Here is a 21,065-nt window from a genome sequence, read left to right as displayed (position 1 = left end):
CTTTCCTCTATTAGTTCCATATCTATGTATTAGTTCAATTTCAAGGGGAATCCTTTTTTTCTACCGTAATATCTCTAATTGCTCATTAGAGCGTCTGTTGCCTGTAGGCCCGCCTCTGATTGGACGCGCTGCCGCCGTCGGCGTCCTCTGATTGGCCAAGGCGCCCTCTCCGTCGCGCACGCCGTTTCCGGTGTCCGTGTGTGCGCAGACTCAGTTCGCTCGTCTGCGCTCTTTTATTTACTCTCTCTCATCTAAGATGGCTGTTCGGAGCTCCTGAGTCCCCTGAGTGAATCGACCGAGGATGCTTGCGCCTCCAAAATCAACTTTCACCCGGCCATCCCTTCCCACGCGCACCCCGTAAGGCGCGGAGGGCACTCTAGCATCCGTACCGCCTCCGAGCGCCCCTTCCATCCGGCGTGAAGCTCTTTAAATCAAGTTGTTTGGCGAAGTCAAGCCCCGCCGCTGAGTGCGAGCGAGCGAGTGAGTGAGTGAGTGTCCAAGAGCACTGAACATCCAAATGGCCGAGCCGAGAAAAGTGCAGTTTGTCACTCTGTCGGCCCTGGCCGGCGGTCCGGGCGCGGAGGGCAGGAGACGGCGGCTGGAGGAGGACGGAGCCGCCGAGATGAGTTTTGACAGAGAGAGCAGGATGAAGATGATGGGGACCGAGGTGACGACAGCGGGTGACCGCGGGGGTTTGATCGGGAAGAGAGACGACGAAGAGCCCAAAGGGAAGACAGTGCGCCTCAACCTGTGTCTGTCCGAGCCTAACGAGCAATGCTCGGCCGAGTTCAACTACAGCGAGCTCATCCAGTCTCAACAGGTACAGTAACTATCCCGATCACTTCAGTTAAGAGAGTGAGTTAGTCTAACATTACTTGTTATTGTAAAGCCACCGCTTGCTTGTTTTCGCTGAGTTTGCTCATGCATTAGCCTGTTAGCACTGGAGTCCAAAAATAAAGCCCTCTTCGGGATCACCTTCTAAGTGGCAAGTGTGACATATGTTGGATCGAGTGAGAAGTGCATTTCAATTTTTAATGACGTGTCTCTATCCTGTTTGCTCATAAACTTTAGAGCACTTTGTTGAGTACGTGACCCTTGTGGCCCCCAGGGCCCTGTGCGCACAAAATCATTACAGGAGGGCTGAATTGTTGCTAAGTGCTGTTGTTGTAACTTCTATGAATGTAGGCCTGGCCTTTGACATCTGTCAGATGGTTTGCGTTGTTAAAAGTACACTTTTTGCTAATTAAAAAAGTTTTGCTAATCATTTTTGAGAAATACCATCAAAATGGTTTACACTCGCTTCTTGTGATAAAGACTATTTATCTAGAAAAAGCTGTTTTGTTCAACATGAAGTGGGTGGCCACCTCATGGGAGCCTTCATGTTGAGATCACATGATCAGCAGTGTCATTTTAGGTTGCTACTAATAATATCAATGATAATAATACTACTACTACTGACAATGGAGTCTAAAGCAATACCAGTTCGAACTGAATATAGGCCAGATCTGTTTATTATAAGCATGTGCTGCAGTTATGTTTTCTGCTGCTTTAAATGTATAAGCTCTTTAAAGTAGGCTGGATTCTGATTGGATGTATTTTGTCTTTATCTTTTTTGAAAGTGCATTGATATATCTCATTATTGTTAAAGTTTTAGTCTGTGAATTTCTCTATTATAATAGAATTAGAATGATTATTAAATATTTATAGCTATGGACCTTAGTGTGAAAAGGGCCTAAAAGGGATAGTCCACCCAAAAATTTAAATTTAAAATGTTGTTTTAAACCTGTTTGACATTCTTTCTTCTGTGAAACACAAAAGAAGATATTTTGAAGAATGTTGATAACCCTAATACACTTTCGGATCCCATTTACTTCCATTGTATGGAGAACTCCCCCCCCATTGTATGGAGAACCCCCCCCACCCCCCAAAAAACCCAATAGAAGTCAGTGGGAACTGAAACTGGCATCGAGGCAATTCTGAAACTTTTATTTTTATAATTTTTGGGTGAAATATCCCTTTAAGTTTGAATGGGAAAATAAAGTGTCCCAGAATAATATTGATACAGGTTGTACTCATTCTGATCCACCACTCCGAACTGGAAAAATTAAATGTCCCAACTAGCCTTACTGGAGTGATTAGGCTCACACATTTTTCGTTCCACAGGCCAAGAAGAATCGACCAGATTCTAAGTCTTCCCTGAACCCCAATGATCCCTGTAATGAAGATGAGAGAGAACGTCTGGAGGTCGAGGCACTGGCCAAAAAGTTTGAAAGCAAATACGTAAGTGTTGTTCTATGATTTTAAGTTGCATATTCAAATGTGTGGGCACTCAAATGCCAAATGTCACGTTGCCGCTACCACCGACGTCCTTACAGGGTAACGCAGGGAAAAAGAGGCGGAAAGATCGGATGCAGGATTTGATTGACATTGGCTTCGGCTACGATGAGAGTGACCCCTTCATAGACAACTCTGAAGCTGTGAGTGGGCACTTGCCATGGCAACAGACAGACATCACTATGGAGATGATCGATTGGCATTTAACATGCTGTTTACCAACTCTGTCTCATTGCTCTCTGAACTTAAGGGGTGTTTCTTTTTCATTCGTATTGAAGTCAGTGATGGATATATTTAGATTTACCTTATGGATTGATTTGAAATGTGTGGTTTTGGAGTCACTTTTGCCGTCATACCGGCCTAAAACTTTGCCATAACCTAAGAAATACAGACAACAAACAGCAGAATACTTCTGTAAATCGTTGTGTCTTCTTCCTGTCAGTATGACGAGCTTGTTCCAGCCTCCCTGACCACCAAGCTCGGTGGATTCTACATAAATACGGGTACTTTGCAGTTCAGAGCTGCCTCTGAATCTGAGGGAGAGGATGGAGGCAAAGAAAAATCAAGGGTGAGTTTACTTTATTTTTGCCAAGTGACCCTGTGCACACCTGGTTATTAATGTCCATCGTGGGTGAACTGGACAGAGATGGTCAGTTGAGATAGATAGACATTGATGTTGGGTTTTATTATGCATCTGCAATGTATCTCATTTGACCACTTGTGATCTAATCTCTATGCTAAAGCAAAGAATTGACATACTGTTGCTCCTAAATGCATATTTTAATCTTACCACAGATGGGTGTATGTGTATAAGGTTGGCTTTTCTAAATAAAACCAGATTAAGGATCGTGAAATCTTAAGAGTTTTAAACCCTTCGTGTGTGACTTTGTTCAGATGTGGTTTGAGTGACCAGATCACAAAACAATTTGAACCCCATTTACAGTTCTATTTATAATATCTGTCTGGACTGAACCCTTGTGATCCGATCACCCCAGACGGATGTTGTTACCATGTGTAAATAGGGCCACTAAATGATATATAGACCTGTTAAAGAGACAGTGCACCCAAAAATTCACCCTAATGTCGTTGCAAAGCCATAAGACTTTTGGTGAACTTTTAAAACATGAACAGTGGTTTAAACAAAAGAGACGCGATCGCTTTGAACGGATTTAATTCAGGCTTTTATTCACTTATAAACATTGACGAGTGCACATACATAGAGCTCATCAAATATGGAAAACTAAAACTCAAACATGCTTGCTAGATATGCGATGTGTGAATAAAAGCCTAAATTAAATCTGTTTATCGTGTAAAGTGATTGCGTCTCTTTAGAAGACTTTAATCATATGCTTTTAATTGTTTTATTACAATGTTTTTATTCACTTTTTTTCAAGTTTTGGTGGACGGATAGAAATTTCTCACCTTTCAATAAAATATCCTCATTTGTGTTTCAAATATTAACAAAATTTTATTGGTTTGGAGCAACATGGTAAGGACAGAATAGCCATCCCTTTAAAAGTTTGTTTTTCTTAAGACCCTATTTATGACGTGTGTCTTAATATGGTGTTTTCTGATTGTAGATGAGAGCTGGAGAGGAACCACTGATTAAAAGGAAGAAGATAGATGCAACCAGTATAGAGGAGAAAAAACCCAGGAAGAACAAAGTAGCTAAACAAGGGTAAGGATGATTTGTAAAACTGATACCTGTATAAATCATGCCATTTAAATGGTTACTTTTATTAAAATTGTTCCATTGGGAAGCTGTTTGTGATTGACTTTCCAAAGTGTGTAAACTTGTAGTTGACATGGATTAGTTAATCATGAATGCAGGGTTTATTCATTTTTGACTATATATTTGCTCACAGAGTGGCTGGTCTGAGCCTTCATCGCCCTGAGAAGAAGAAGAGGAAGAAACTAATGAAGGATTCGCTCTGTCTGGCTGCAATGCTCCGCCGTTTCACACGAGAGAAGGAAGAGATGCGGAAACGGGATGCCAGCGCGTCTCATCCAGGCTCTGGTCTCACCAGCACTCCCAACTCCAACAACCTGCTGCAGAACTCCCATCTCCAAGCCAATGCCAACAACAATGACCTTTCACTGGCCGACCTGACTGCTGACCCCGCCATGATGTCATTGCTTAGTTCGGCCAATGAAAGCGAGCTTCAGGATCTCATGCGTGACCTGGACTTTAGTTTTTTGGACACAGCGCCCCAGATGCCCTCATCAGCCAGAGAGAATGGGCAGGTTGGGTTGGGTTCATCATTGGGGCATAAGATTGCAGGAGGGGGACTGAATCGAGGGCAGGGTGGTCTCATCTCGTTTCCACCTCTCCCCGATGGTCTTCCAGCCCCCTTGATCAAGCGCATAGAAGACCTTCGAGCTGTGAGTCATGTTTTCTTATTTTTCTGCAGCCCTCATTTCAGTTAAACAGGGTCATGTCATGAAAACAACAACAAATTCTTTATCTTTTTAAATAAGAATCGAAACCATACCGGGGGGCTTTAAAAACTCAAAACTCTATCTATTCATTCAACGCAGAGAAAAAAAAGCTCTTTATGTCTCTAATGTTAGCTGACTGAAGTTTATTTTTAACAAGATCCCTAATGATTTCAGTCTGATCTGATCAGAGACACATTTCAGCACAGTCTGTTTTGTGAATGTCTCACAATTTATTGCTGGATTTGCTAAGAGGCTGCTATTGAAGGATGGGGCAGTTTAACTATTGCAGATTCACAGCCCTGCATGAGCAAAGCAATGCAGGGGCTTTTACATAGACTTCTTAGACATGATGACTTCTACTAATGTTATGAGTAGGCCAAAGAATAAAATGTATGAAACTGCATCTTTAAGGCCATCAGAAAGTGGTTTAAAATCTATTCCAGTCTGTTCTGTGAGAGCAGATGAATTTATAAGAATAAAGTCCACTGAATATTTTTGGTGATGGCTACCTGTTATATAAACTGCATTACATCTAACTTTAAAATGTAATGCATTAAATGTTTTCACTGAAGGTAAATGCAGAGTTACAGAGAGCGAATATACGCCCACAAATCCACTTCCCGTTTTAAAAACACTTCAGGGACTTCATGTTCTGACAGTAATATCATTTTCCAGCCTAACATGATTTTTGTTTTATTTATTTGAACTCAGGCATCGAGGCAATTTGATCAAGAAGGCAGAAAAAAATTCTTCACTCTGGATATGAATAATATCTTGCAGGAGTAAGTAAAATCTCAGCATGTTCTCATTCAGCTGTTATCTGTGACTTTAAATTTGGTGGTAATTTCTGGTGGTCTGTTGTTTCTTGTCATTGATCATTTTTCTTCTCGTTCAGTATTGAGCTGCAGGTTCAGGAGCAGCCGGCAAACATTCGTTCTGAGGTGTACTCTCACCTGGAAGCCTTTGTGCCCTGTAACAAGGAGGCGCTACTAAAACGACTCAAGAAACTCAGCCTCAACATACAGGTGAAGGACTATACGATACTTTCCCATAGGTTATTGAGCTTTTACGCTAACACCAGAACAATATTTGTTGTGTTTGTACATGGTAATGATACTAATGTTGGTGTAGCGGAAAGTACTTCCGCTTTTTAAATAGTGTAGCCTAATGCTTCATATTAATAATAACATTGCCCGGGAACATCTCTCTCTTCATCATATAGAGTTGAGACGTACAAAAAATAGGTTGAAAAATAGAATCAGTTGATGAATCATTTCAAATAAATTATTCACCAATTCATTTGAATAGTTTATAGCTATACTTTAAGACTTGGACTCCTTTTTGTAGAATCATTAATATTTAGGTGTAAATGTGATGCCCCTACTCTTTATTTGAACTAAGTTTCACAACGGTCAAGATTGTAGTCGTAATTCATAGTTGGCCATTTCCATTACTAATTTTATAATTTAAGACTATAATTAATGAAAATATTTAATGTAGTTACCCAGAAATCTGTGTGGAGTAATGAAAGTGTGAAATACAACGTAATCCTGCGGTCGCAGTTATGCTGTGTGAAACAGGCTGAAGTTTTGTCTCTTTTGTCTTTTACATTGTAAGTTAAATGCTTCTGTTTTTCATTATGATTCATTTCAAGTTTATTCAGGGTGATTTCTAGTTTCATTGGTTGTTTGCATTTAGCATACATTTATCTGTTCAAATTTAACACTGTCACCTGAGATCTATAAATAATTCTGATTGCAAAATCATTTAAAAAGACTTTGGTCCTTTCGGCCACTTTAATGTAGTTTAATGTAGCTTGTAAATGCTGCTGTCCTTTTGGTGCAGTAATTTTCAAGCAGATTAACTTGACTAGATGAAATTATGACTGGACTGTAGCAGTAAGACTCGCTATAGTTTAGATCAGTTTCCCAACACTGGATACAACTCTCATCTCTCCGTGTTGTCTTTCTCTTTAATCAGGATGACCGCTTGCGCACACCCCTGTTAACTCTCAAACTCGCCGTGTGCAGCGTGATGCCGGAGCAGATTGCAAGATATAGTATGGACTGCATGGCAAAAGCTGCAGCTAAGTAAGTCTTTCTGCTTTCATGATTTGCTCGTTTAGATTAGTGGAATGGACTGTGGAAAATGACATACAGATGACGTGGATATATAGATTATCAGATCGACTGTGTGTGTGTGTGTGTCGCAGGCAGCAGATAGAAGATGGAGAGAAGAACGGATCGGAGGATGATGATGAAGAGAAACCAGGAAAGAGGGTGATGGGACCAAGGAAGAAGTTCATATGGGATGACAAACTCAGGTTTAGACTTTTACAAGTTAAAATTAATAATGAAGCAGAGCCACTAATAGACTAACAGTGTAAGAAATCATGCGTGTTGTTTTTCCCAGGACTCTGTTGTGTAATCTGGTGCGCGTGAAACTGAGCTGTTATGAGCTGGAGCAGTGCTCTCTCTCTGTGGAGGACTATCTCAAAGCCTTCATGGAGAATGAAGTCAAGCCACTCTGGCCCAAAGGCTGGATGCAGACCAGGTGTGTGCTTGACTATATGCTGACGTTACCTTCTTCTAGTAGAACAGCATGTAACTAGATTTTTTTTTTTTCCCAGGATGCTTTTTAAGGAGAGTCGTGCAGTACATGGTCACCTCACTGGCCTGTGAGTAGATCAACCTCTTCATATATATTTACACTGATCTTTGCAGTTACCATATAGAACATACATAGTGGGGAGATGAGTAAGATATTTGATTGGGTAAGCTGTGTTGTCTCTTTAGGCTAGGTTTTGCACATGGCCGTATATACAGGGTCCATAATAAACAAGCCTATTTTTAACAGATGTGCATGAAAAAAAAGTGATATGCAAAGTGAATTTGCTATATAGTACATAAAATGAGTTTAATGTGAACGCAGATACAGTTGGGCAAAAAGGTATTTAGTCAGCCACCAATTGTGCAAGTTCTCCCACTTAAAAAGATGAGAGAGGCCTGTAATTTTCATCATAGGTACGCTTCAACTATGAGAGACAGAATGGGGGGAAAGAATCCAGGAAATCACATTGTAGGATTTTTAATGAATTTATTTGCAAATTATGGTGGAAAAGAAGTATTTGGTCAATAACAAGAGTTCATCTCAATACTTTGTTATATACCCTTTGTTGGCAATGACAGAGGTCAAACGTTTTCTGTAAGTCTTCACAAGGTTTTCACACACTGTTGCTGGTATTTTGGCCCATTCCTCCATGCAGATCTCCTCTAGAGCAGTGATGTTTTGGGGCTGTCGCTGGGCAACACGGACTTTCAACTCCCTCCAAAGATTTTCTATGGGGTTGAGATCTGGAGACTGGCTAGGCCACTCCAGGACCTTGAAGTGCTTCTTACGAAGCCAATCCTTCGTTGCCCGGGCGGTGTGTTTGGGATCATTGTCATGCTGAAAGACCCAGACACGTTTCATCTTCAATGCCCTTGCTGATGGAAGGAGGTTTTCACTCAAAATCTCACGATACATGGCCCCATTCATTCTTTCCTTTACACGGATCAGTCGTCCTGGTCCCTTTGCAGAAAAGCAGCCCCAAAGCATGATGTTTCCACCCCCATGCTTCACAGTAGGTATGGTGTTCTTTGGATGCAACTCAGCATTCTTTCTCCTCCAAACACGACGAGTTGAGTTTTTACCAAAAAGTTCTATTTTGGTTTCATCTGACCATATGACATTCTCCCAATCCTCTTCTGGATCATCCAAATGCGCTCTAGCAAACTTCAGACGGGCCCGGACATGTACTGGCTTAAGCAGGGGGACATGTCTGGCACTGCAGGATTTGAGTCCCTGGTGGCGTAGTGTGTTACTGATGGTAGCCTTTGTTACTTTGGTCCCAGCTCTCTGCAGGTCATTCACTAGGTCCCCCTGTGTGGTTCTGGGATTTTTGCTCACCGTTCTTGTGATCATTTTGACCCCACGGGGTGAGATCTTGTGTGGAGCCCCAGATCGAGGGAGATTATCAGTGGTCTTGTATGTCTTCCATTTTCTAATAATTGCTCCCACAGTTGATTTCTTCACACCAAGCTGCTTGCCTATTGCAGATTCAGTCTTCCCAGCCTGGTGCAGGTCTACAATTTTGTTTCTGGTGTCCTTCGACAGCTCTTTGGTCTTGGCCATAGTGGAGTTTGGAGTGTGACTGTTTGAGGTTGTGGACAGGTGTCTTTTATACTGATAACGAGTTCAAACAGGTGCCATTAATACACAACGAGTGGAGGACAGAGGAGCCTCTTAAAGAAGAAGTTACATGTCTGTGAGAGCCAGAAATCTTGCTTGTTTGTAGGTGACCAAATACTTATTTTACCGAGGAATTTACCAATTAATTCATTAAAAATCCTACAATGTTATTTCCTGGATTCTTTCCCCCCATTCTGTCTCTCATTGAAATGTACCTATGATGAAAATTACAGGCCTCTCTCATCTTTTTAAGTGGGAGAACTTGCACAATTGGTGGCTGACTAAATACTTTTTTGCCCAACTGTATATCTGGGTCTAAAATGATATATCATTGGTGAGTTGCTGATTTGGCTAAAGATTAGCAACGGAGTGTGCAAGTGATCGTACTAATGATGATTTATGAATTTATTTCCCCTGTCTGGTTACTAAAAATTGGAATGATGTGGTGGAAAAAAGCAAGGATTTGTAATGGGATTGTCTATTATTAAATTTTTAAGCTATTTATGTTCTTTTGTTTACTTGAACCGTATTGTAAATTGTGATATATTCCCCAATTACTCGTTTTCCTCCCTGAAATGACACTTTCTAAAGTTTCATTGAGAAGTTATATTTCTAGCACCCCATGCTATTGATGCCCTTCTAATTTCAGTTGATGGCAGACATCCTGAAATATTAATAGGTTTTGTGAGCGGGCCTCTCATGTCTCCTTACCTAGAGGACAACACTTATAACCTAACTTTAGTCCCTAATAGGAGAGTCCCTCGAACTTCATTTAATGCTTTTCTATGACAATGTTGGAGTTTGAGACCAAATGTGCTTAATTGTTATGTAATTAGTGTCATAATACAAAAATTGTGGTGCAGAAATAGGCTTCGTTCATAGGCAACACCTAAAGTATTTAATGACTTGAGGGTTGCTGTCACTGTAACTTAATTAAGTTGATCTCTGGCAGTGCATGGAAAATAAGGAAGCAAATTCCACTGCTCTGTTTGAGTGGTGGATGGTAAAAACCTGGTGTATTTTCTCTTCCTTGATGTTCATCATGTTAAGGAGTCAAGAAGTGGATTTTGACAGAATAAACAACCATTGTTGGCCACTTGGTTCTTGAAGTAGATTTGACAGTATATCATGTAGGTTAAAAATGGAAGGTTTGATTTTGCAATTGAAATCAGATGAACGTGATGTAGGGCAGTGGGATCATGTGGAGAATCTCTTGTTTAAGGCCTGTTCACATCAACATAAAATTCTGACCAAATTTTTGCAAGCGATTTGTCTCTTCAGACCAAAGCGCAAAAAATACTGTTGGTGGCACTTACAGAAAAACAGAAATGCCCCGTGCACAAAGCACTACATAACGTTCTGATTCTGACACCGGTGTAGTAGAAAGAGTCGTGTAGAGAGAGTAGAAAGAAGGTCAAACAGTATTTACATGTTTCCCAACAGCCGTTCAGATTTTTGTGTTCACTGTGTTTATCAAACAACACCAAATGCATGAGTAAAGAGAAAGAGAGCCGGTTCTGAACTGTTCCTCTACTAAATCCTGTTTGTGAGCACCAAGTCGTAGTTTTATCTGGGAATGTGACCATAAATGCAAATCTTATTGGTTGGACAGATTAATTCTCAATCTGTTGCATTGAAGCCATGCATTGAAATGTTGACTGTCTGAATAGATGCATTAACATTCAAATTACAGTGTTTATTGCACCGATTATTCGCCTTAATATAAACAGGTCTTTAAACTACTCCAATAATGGCTTTTAATCCTTGTTTTTTTAACAGGGGCAAGAAAAGAATTGTTCCAACCCCAAAAGCTGCCAAAATGACGGTATGTAAAGTTGAACCAGTTTTCCACCATAATGCCCATATTCTCAAACACAATGCAAATTCATCAGGTTTATATGTTCTCCTGTTGACTGTGGTTACATTTCTAAGTTGTGTATTTGACATCTGCTCCAGGATGTCAGCTGGACACAGAGACCCGCTCCAGGTGTTGGATCTACATCTGCCTCGCCTGCCTTACCCACCCCAGTGTGCAGACCGCCCTCCTCCCCTTCTGAACCCATCTGCCTCTCGGATTCACTGGACGAGGATCTGGCCGCTAACTCTCTAGACTCCATTTCCCAAGCTCTCGCTCTCCTCAGTAACGCTGCCAAGGGACTGACGCCGAACAATGGCGTTCCCGCTGCCTCTTCTCCCAGTGTCCCCGGATCCTCATCTGGAGTCAGCCACTACTCCTCACCTCTGTCGCATTCCACCCTTCCGGCTAAAATGGAGTCTTCTGGTATCTCAAAGGCGAATATGAGCACTCTAACTACCTCTCTTTCCCTCTCCTCTCCGCTCACCTCGTCTCCTTCTTCCTCTATGCGAGGCGAGAACTTCGGGATGCTAAAAGACGGCGGGCCTGTGCAGAGACCCTTGGGAACGCCCGCTCACAGAGCTGGCATTTCAGGAATGAACACGGCGCAGTCTGCAAAACCCCGTCCACCCCCTACCGCCTCGCCCCTCTTGCCTCCGCAGCAGAGGTCATTTGGGACAATGGGAGTGAAGTTGGTTCAGACTCCACCCTCTATTGGACAAATAAAAAACTGCGCTAACAAATCCACTACTAGTGGTGGTAGTGTGGTTTCCCAGCAGCCTCGTATGAACGCTCATCCCTCTCAGATGAATCCCAAGAGCCCTCAGCAGTCTCCTCCTCCAACCACTTCCTCTCCTTCCACCATACTATCACAGGCCAAGACTCCCTCAATGCCACACAACCAGTCAAACTTCATCACGCCCATGCAGGTCACGCTCACCAAGTCTTCCCACAGTAGCAGCTCTCCTATTATCAAACTCACACCACGACCCCCTGCCCCTACTCCTCCTCCTTCATCCTCACCCTCACCTTCATCATCTCCCTCTCTCACCCACCCCAGGCTTCAAATGATCCCCAGCTTGCACCAGTACAGCCCCAAGAGTCAAACCTTCAGGCCGCCGTTTACCACACAAGGAACCGCAGTGGGATCCGGAGTCAAATCCGGATCAGGACAGGCCAGTTATAGTTTTGCAGGCGGACACAAATCCAGTAGTACGCCCTGTGGTGGCGCAAACAACACCAACACCGCCCCGATGGCCACGTCCCTGTCTGTAGGGTGCAAGGATGGTAGCCCCTCCCCTTCAGCAGTCCCAGCCAATCACAGCCAGCGGCAGAGGCCAGTGGGAGGAACTAATCAGAGTGCCAAGTCTGCAACGAGTCGGGCATCAGCCATGAGCCTGCCCTCTCCTCCTGTCTCCTCTCATCTGTCACAGGTGAGTCCAGTAGCCTCAATCACTCCAAACCTGTTTATATAAAATGTCTGGTCATGCTAAACCTGTTTCTGCAGTTGCTAGCTCTGAGTGGTAGCACTTTACATGTATGCATTTGCCAGCTGTTTTTATGCAAAGCGACTTCAGTGGTCAGTCACTTAGTAGATCAGTATGTGTGTTCCCTGACAATCATTAGTCATTAATCATTACCTTGCCTTTGTTTGTGCTGTGCTTTTCCAATGCCCATGAGCTTTTTTCCACTCAGAGGCTAGAAGTTATTTTTAGGTTGTTTTTTTAAGCTCTAACTGTAACAGTTTTTTTTTTCTCTCTCTTCAGTAATGTGCTTTTAAAGTGTATTTGATGCAATATTATTGATTTGACATTACAAAGTGTTTTATCTGCCCATTTTTAAAGAAATTGTTAAATTATTGAATAATTGATTTGACTTTTTTTTTTGTGCAAACTCTTCTCACAGCTGACCTTAAATTAAACAGAACTGTTACTAAGGTTTCCACAAAACATTCAGTGTCAAACTGTGAGCTCTACAGTATATTCTATTTTTTCAGTACATCACAGTGACCTGTATCAATACAAATAAGGTGAAATTATTACACTTTACAATAACTGTTTTGTTTTTGAATATCTTAAAATTGAATAGTAATTCATAAAATTTCATAATATACTGATATTATTTAATATATTCAAAATTTCTTATTTAGAGTACAACTCTAAATTTAAAAACTCTTTATTTAGAGTACAATTTTTTATTTTTTTACTCAAACGTTTACTTTTTCAGAACGTTCAAAAGAACAGCATGTAAAAAAAAAAAATGTTTTTACAAAAAATGTCACACTTGAGCAATTCAATGTGTTATTTCTGAATAGAAGTATTTTTATTTAACAAAATCTTACGGACCACAAAATGTTGAACAGTACTGTAGTTTAATCTGCATAATATGTTATTTATTTATTTAAAGATTTGGAAAAATACCACTTGTATTCTCTCTGGGTACCTTGTGGCAGTATTTTAAGGGACCTGTCAACAACATTTCACTGTATTTGTGGATAATTGGCATAAAATAATTTAATTTAATCAACTATCCAAACACAGACCCTATACCAATAGAAATGAGTGAACGCTTGTCTGAGAATCAGTTGCTAAATTGGGATTGGTCAGTAACATTTTTAAGGCAGGCTTTAGCCAAAGTCTGTTGTTTTTGAAAAATTGCTTGCAAATGTAGTTTCAGTTTTGTTATTGTGTACTCGGATGCCGAACATTTAATTCAGGTGTTTTTTCAACATGCTTTTCCCCCCATTAATTCCTAACCATTAATCAAGCCCCCTCTTTCCCATAGATGTCTTCAGGAAGTAACCTCTTGGGCTCAGTGCCCCCCTCCCTCCCCCTGGGTTTTGGGATGCTCGGGGGTCTAGTGCCTGTTTCTCTACCCTTCCAGTTCCCCTCGCTCCTCAACTTCAACCCTCCAGGCCCTGGAGTTCCTGGCTGCAGCAACATGGGAGCTTCCCCCGCTTCCAACTCAGGATACACCCTGGCACAGAGTGAGTGTGTGTACATGAGCACAGCAGCTCTCGTGCATGTATGTTCGTGTGGATCGTGATTGGCTGTGTTTATGTAACGTGGCTTGTCTTGAGTCTTTTTCCGTGTCTCCCTAATCTGTTTTTTCAATTTTCTTCCTCTTTCTTCACTTCACATCCTGTTTTGGTGCTGCATTCCTGCCATCTCATTTGCTCCTGGATTGCTGTGCACTCTTCCATCTCTCCCTCTGTCCATCTTTCTTTCCACCTGTCCTGCCATCCCCCAGATTTGTTTAAGAGTCTTCAGCCAGGGTCTCAGGTTGCTCTACCTCCCCACTTGCAGCTTGCTTTCTCAGGTAAACGCTGCAGAAACCTTCAGCTCACTGCTGATGTCTCATAGTTTTAGGTTGTTGACCGTTCCTCTGCTTGTTTCAATCCTTTTTTGTGTTTCATTAGTGTGGCATTAGCTCTGTTCCAAAACCTAGTCTGTCTATATATAAGCAGCTACCTTCTCAGGGAGTTTACTAACTGAAATGGAACCTCATTTGATGTCAAGTGATTGATTTGAACACTTCTTCATGGGTCACAACTCAGTTACTGTTAAATGTGGCATGTTTGGGCCACTTCTCTTGAGGAACTCTACTAGGCCTGGGTATTGACACAGATTTCACAATTCAATTTCGATTCAATTCATTTAGAAATATTTCAGGTGCAGTAACCTATAGATTTTTCATAATGAAATGAATCTCTCAACTAATTCCATCAACTATTCAGGGAACCCTGGGACATAAATATTAACTAAAGGCTGGGATATTAGTCTAATATTAGTCTAAAGGCCGAAAAACACACCAAGCCAACTTCAAAGAACTAGCAGCGACATAAGACAATGGTGTTGTCGCTTTGCGTTGGCTCTCCGTACTCTCATATTCACTGCTCGTGAAGTTAACCCAGCACTTAACAGTATCAAATTGGAGGATAGAGTGTCAGTAATGTATAATGATAAGCTTAAACACTCAATTTTCAGTTAAAGGCATTTCATTATTGAATTCAGAGATGTCATTGTCTAGCTCAGTTTAGTTTAAATGGTATCTGTGAAATCAAATTGACGATAATCACTTGAAAACCTGGAATTGGAGCTTTTTGCGGAATTATCTTCCGTGCGTGGCTCCAGAGCGGATGAATCTAATGCTTTGAGGTGAATGTGTGTGTGTACTTCGTAATCACAGATTATAGCATACATCTTGGAATATATGACCCAAATATGAATGTTCACCATATATTGCCATCTGAACAAGTAACAAGTCTGCCATGTTTGTTCTGACCAACTGAGGGGAAAAAAAGCATAAATCGTGCTACCAATGGTGATTTAATCTAAAGATTGGTTCGATCATATCACATTAAACCATGCAAATTATTATTATTGTTATACTGTATTCTCAAATTATTAATTTGAACAACATCAGTATTGCGTGACTGAGTATAGTATATTAGCATGTAATTTCAATTTCTGTACAGTCTAATCTAATTGTCATGCCATTCAAATTTAATATTTAGAAATTCTTTTAACCCAAAAAGTAAACTCTGCTCCCTTCAAACTGGCTTTCTTTAAAATACAAATCTTGTGTAATCCCAGGCTATCTGTAATCAGAAGCATATTTAAAACTGGAATATAATTTAATTTCATTCACATGCGTTTCATAAAAACAAAATCATTTCTGGATCACAATCCGCCATCAAAATGATATTTAATTATTCTAGCTGCTGTGAGAAAAGCCTATAAATTATCCTCCACCTGCAGGATCCTCACGTGCGATAGCCTAGTAGCCGGGAAAACTTCTTTATGTTTACAGACGTGACGTAATGACGCAGTACCATGCTCAAATTTCCCGTGAAAACCTACCCGTACCACTCCAATTAGAAAACATTATAAGATAACCGTTGTGAATCGGGCTAAAGTAAGGCGATAGTTTTGAACACTGACTGGTTATGTTCTTTCTCAAATATTGATTTCGGATCATTTTTAACCAAAAAAAGTTGCGGACTGCAGCTTTAACTTAGTGATTGCTATCGGGATGTTAAGAGACTTTCAACCAGCATAACAAAACCCTGTTAAAATGAATGAACAATACTTATAGGCTACATTCATCTTATGTATTAATACAGATTTTTTTTAAGATTAAACGTTGTCCATTAACAGTTATGCGCTGTAAACGAACACGAGTATGAACATTAAGTAGCCTATTTTACAGCATTTACTCATTAGCTAATGTTAACACATGACCTTGTAAAGTGTTAAAATAATGACTTGAAAATCGATAAAAATAATGACTTGTAAACCAGTCATTAGACCAATTTAAACTGATAACTTGAGTTTTGTTCTTGACTGATAAAGAAGGGTCATTTGTTCACAAGACTGTTCCACGAAATCGGCTATGAGGACGCAGTTATATAATTGTTCACACTCCAAACTCACCAATTTTTTTTTTTTTTTAAATGATGCCAGTTCTTAATTCCAAACTTGTAACACACAGTAGTTTTATTAAAAGCAAACAAATTTATGTCAAACTTTTCAGTATAAAATAAAACCGAAATAATTCGCAAGCTTGGCACAGTGTATTCTGGGATTGCGGTAACCGCACTAGACTAGAGGCCAAACGAGATATTTTATAAAGCATGCTTGTGGTTTGGAACAGCCTTTGTGTTGAGGAGCGTCTCCCTGCAGCCCACAAGATCCAGGGGGTGTGGTTGCATCCAGATCCTCCCACCTTATATTATATATATAAACCTTTACCTACCCATCTCCACGCCCTGATCCCTAAACCCACCCCTAAACTTACCAATATGATGTCACACTTGGATGTCCACCGCAGGATGCAGCGAGCCCTACTTGCGTTGGCACATGTTGCTCACTGGGTTTTGGAACCGATCATTTGTTCTGTCATTTGAAATGCAGATTTTGTGAATCGTGTAACTGTGCCGTGACAAGAGTTTGTCTGGATTTTCCACAGATGCAAACCAAAGTCAGGGGGGAGACACGAAGAGGAAGTCCCACTGACCTCCACAACCAGAATGTGCTGCTTGGACGAACACTTACTGCGCTTCATTCAGACAGAACTTCATTAACGACCCTTCTTCAATTAATGTCATTCTGCTTTTAATCGATCAGTGTTCTGGACGATTGGAGTGAGCCGGGTGCATCTTAATTTTTGTTGTTTGTCAACATGTTTACACAAGACCTTAATCACTGTGGACATAGAGCTAGAGGAAGTGAGAGGAGTACGAAACAAAGCAACATAATTTCTATTTAAGTTAATGTCGGCTGGAAACGTGCATTCCTGTTTATTTTCTTAGTAGAGTTTTGTTGAACTCCTAAAGGGATGTGATAGTCCAACCGTTTCCTTCGAAGACTGTTAGAATAGTAGCTGTTAATAATAATACATATGGGTAAATTATTTATAATTTTTCGACAGGGACATATGATGTTTGTGTATTGGTAGAATAAAATGGGTATGTATATAAAATATACATTAATATTATGTGATCCATTTTCTTTCGAGGTCCGAATGATGTTCCTCTCATCTGTGCGTGCAGATGTCTTGCTGTCTTTGGTGCTGCGTATCTCACTGGACCTTGTGAAAGAGGAAAAAAAAAAAATTATTTACGGATGAATGAATCATGTGTGAAAGCTTTTCATAGAGGAAAATTATGAGATTATAGCCTACTTGAACTTTCAGTTTTGCTTAATATCAGTACAAGAACTCCCAAGACTGTCAATATAACGCCTTAGTTTGTAAGTTTGAATAACTATGCAGGACTGTAAATGCTTCAATGCGAAGTAAGCTATTGCTTAGAGCTCCACTTTTGACATTAGTTGTGTTTGTGTGTTTGATGTCCCTTCTGCCCTGTTACCTCACTGAACTGTTAGTTCTTCCTTCCATGTCTCTGTTCCATTTCATCCTTTTTTTTCCAAAATGTCTGGCACTGCTCACCTGCATCTTATGACTGTGTTCAAATGAGAAATGGCACCAAAGATGACAGCGTTCGCTCAGATTTGACAAGCAACAGGTCAGGTGTCTGTGTGCTCAGTGTAACATCTTAAATGTGTGCTCTCTGGTCGTCTCTGTGGATATTGTGATGGACTGACTTTTAAAATCCAATTTTATATATGGCTTTATTTTATTTTCTAAAAATGCTGAAGCGGGTGGGCATAATTTTAACTGATGCTTACCTTAAATTCTTATTTGGGTAGATTATTTTTGTCTTGATTCTGGAATTAAAATGCTGTCATTTTTGTTTCAAGTACAAGCTCTAAAAATTAATTCAATAAAAAATATTGGCAGATGTGGTTGTAGTAACATTACTGGAATAACTGAGGGCTGTATTGGTTTACAAGGTTTTGAATGAAAATGAAAACTGTCATGATTTACTCACCCTCACCCCGTAAGACCTTCGTTCATCCTCGGAACACAAAATGAGAAGAATTAATGAATATAAACATTGCGTAAAAAAGTATTCTTGTAGCTTCGTAAAATTACGAACCACTGATGTCAGATTATTTTAACAATGTTCTTGTGCATTTACGTACATGTATTTAGTGTAGGTTTAGAGTTAATGAGAGCGACAGATACAATTGCAAACTGTAGAAAAAAAATAGCCATTCATTTATATACACTTATGACCATATGTATATCATATTGTTTTTCATTATGTAATTGTGCAGTATGTTCACATCTATCCACACACAGATAGACAAACATCATTTATAAACTATACCAAGCACTAAAATAACTCCTAGCTCGACCACTATTTAACCTGTTAAACCATAATGAACACTGGTCATTCCTTTTTATTTCAATAAGAAATGAACAACTTCAGAAACAGGATTAAGCATGCTTCTTCTACAATGAATGTTTTATTTTTTCCTTTACAAAACTCGCTGTCATCTAGAAATAGTTACAGTATACAAGAGAAAAACAAGAGGAGAGACATTTGCAGTCGAACGCCTGGTTGTCAACAGCCAGTCCAATAATAGAAGTGATAATATAGCAATAATAATGATAACTGCAATAATAGTAACTAGATCATGGATGATAAAGCTTTAAACCAAATGAAATTACGCTTGCTCCTTGCTGCCGGAGGCAGAGGCTTTTTATATCAAACCAACATTAACACGGATTTCCCTCAGATCTTCTTGAGGATACAAGGGATACGAGACCTATATACTGGATATGATTCATAGCAGAGTAAAATACAAAACAACAAAAAGGGTTACATAGCATTTTATTTCAATTTCCTTCAGCCAGTTTTGCTTTCATATTAGCGTTTCTTCATTACTGATACGTGACATACTTTCATGGATGTTTTCTAATTAGTGTCTAAGGCACTTTAAGAAACCCGTCATTAAATGCTAACAGTGGAACAGGTTAGTACGCTTTCCGTTTTCATCCTCTTAATACTACTAGTGTTCAAAGCATCCGGTCCACAGCTATACTCGACACCAAACTCCCAGTCTTGAGTTACGAAAATTCAGTCAAGTGCCTGTGAATTAACGTCTTCAGTATTTCCAGTTGCTTTCAGCGCTGATCTCTCATTGACGTCTGGACCGTTTCAAACATATTCCTTCAAGTCCCAAGAAACTTTCCTTTTGGTTTCACTTGTAGTGTATCTAACAGAGCAGCTGGGTTTGAAAAGTACCATCATATTGTCACATATACGGGGGGGAAACCTAAAGAGATTACATATGTAAAGTAATGTATGCTTCATCTCGATGTGCATTTGCATCCAGAATACTTCATATTTCCTTTCCAGTTGAAATGGCCTTTTATGGCTTTCTTACAATGTGCAGTTAAAAGGCGCTCCGCGATTACATCCCAATTCCTAAAACGCAAACCGCCTCAATCTCCCAAACAGGCCTGGAGTTAAATGAAGATAAACGCGCAGGATTTCTTTTGTTTTAACTATTTAGTGTATTTAAATGTTAATGAGATGCTGAAGCGAGCAGCTTTTTCAGTTTTTCCTTTTCTTTTCGGTCCAGTGCCACAGGACTTTTTTTATTTATTTTTCATTTAGTGTTGGCTTGTAGCGAATGAGCAGCACATGCATCTCTATCGACCCAAAATCTGTACTGTACAACTAAGATACAATCCGTCACGGTTGCTTAGCTAGCTGATGGTTTTACATCATTAAACTAGATCGGAGTGAACACTTTCATTGCACGCTCTTATGAATGAGCATATTCATGTACAAAAAGCAAAGTTGGACATTTGAAATGCACTTCTATAGTGTGTTCTGTCGTGAGCGTGGTGTTTTGTAGGCTACAGTTGCAGGAAACACTAATTGGCGTGTGTTCACTCAGTCTTGAAGCATCTTGTATTTAGAATAAGGCAGAGTTGATGCTCCTGTGGTAGGGAGGGGATAGAAATGGAGTTTTGAGGGTAGCTTATGTCTGTGTGTGGGTGTGTACGTGGAAGTGTTAGTGTAGTTGTGTGTTTACGTCGCTCACTGGTCCTCTTTCTGTACTGTGGACCCCACATAGCTAAAGGAGAAGAATGAGGTGCTGGAGGAGGAAGCAGTGGGGCTGGATGACCACAGGTGGGCGCTGTGCTCTACTCCGCTTGAGCCGGCGTGTTCTCGTTCAGGTCGCTGGCCTTGCTGTCGGCGTCGTCGTCAGACAATTCCCCTTCCATCTGCAGCTGCCTGCGGCCAGAACGGCTTGAGAAGCTAACAGGACCTCCTCGCCTGCAGGAGACAGTAAATAAGGCATTAGAGCGCATTACCCAGCACTCTAAAAACTATTATAGTATTAATATTTTGAGTGATCTTTTATTTTTTATATTTGAGCTTTCCTTTTAAATTTAGTAATTTTGTTATAGTTCGTCATTTTTAAAATCCTTCTATTTAGCACCATTTTTATTTCAATTTAGTAATTTTATGTGTATTTGTCATGTTTTTATATATGTATTTAGCATTGCAGTTTTAGTAATTTGTTAGGTGCTTTTATCATTTTTATACAATTATTATTTTTTTTAATTCTACTTAGCATTCATTTATTTTTATTTTACATTTTGGTAATTTGGTTATGAGCTTTTATCATTTTCATAAGTTTTTAATTGTATTTAGCATTAATATATATTAATTATAGTTTTAATATTTTGTTATGTGCTTGTCATTTTTAAAAACATTTCTATTTAGCATGTTTTTATTTTATTTCAGCTTTAGTAATTTGTTAGGTGCTTTTATAATTTT

At 40.0% G+C, this 21,065-nt stretch overlaps 2 protein-coding genes across 4 annotated transcripts in view; one reads left to right on the top strand and one right to left on the bottom strand.

The window, feature by feature from the left end:
- The first annotated feature begins 376 nt into the window (after positions 1-376).
- On the top strand, positions 377-18,162 carry LOC306845031 (ubinuclein-2-like). 2 transcript variants are annotated; one of them, XM_079377540.1, is made up of 17 exons: positions 377-820; positions 2,164-2,280; positions 2,376-2,477; positions 2,777-2,902; positions 3,915-4,012; positions 4,200-4,716; positions 5,485-5,555; positions 5,669-5,798; positions 6,754-6,863; positions 6,986-7,096; positions 7,186-7,326; positions 7,403-7,450; positions 10,783-10,828; positions 10,960-12,291; positions 13,643-13,844; positions 14,108-14,176; positions 16,829-18,160. In XM_079377540.1, exons 1-17 carry the CDS (start codon positions 518-520, stop codon positions 16,873-16,875), a joined length of 3,570 nt encoding a protein of 1,189 aa, XP_079233666.1. In that variant the 5' UTR covers positions 377-517; the 3' UTR covers positions 16,876-18,160. The 2 variants fall into 2 exon arrangements, with proteins under 2 accessions (XP_079233666.1, XP_079233667.1); XM_079377541.1 differs by lacking the exon at positions 14,108-14,176 and having other exon boundaries at positions 16,829-18,162.
- Positions 18,163-18,703: 541 nt separating this feature from the next.
- The window catches only part of LOC306845030 (myosin-10), a 56,495-nt gene continuing 54,133 nt past the window's right edge, over positions 18,704-21,065 (bottom strand). For both annotated transcript variants that reach the window (XM_079377538.1, XM_079377539.1), the window contains one exon: positions 18,704-20,558. In XM_079377538.1, coding sequence (XP_079233664.1) covers positions 20,426-20,558 — 133 coding nt within the window. In that variant the 3' untranslated portion in view covers positions 18,704-20,425. The remainder of the gene's footprint in view (positions 20,559-21,065) is intronic.

This window comes from Barbus barbus (genome assembly GCF_936440315.1).
Source record: "Barbus barbus genome assembly, chromosome: 25".
Classification (NCBI taxonomy): domain Eukaryota; kingdom Metazoa; phylum Chordata; class Actinopteri; order Cypriniformes; family Cyprinidae; genus Barbus; species Barbus barbus.
The sequence above is the reverse complement of the archived record's forward strand: the minus strand, read 5'-3'. Positions and strand labels throughout refer to the sequence as shown.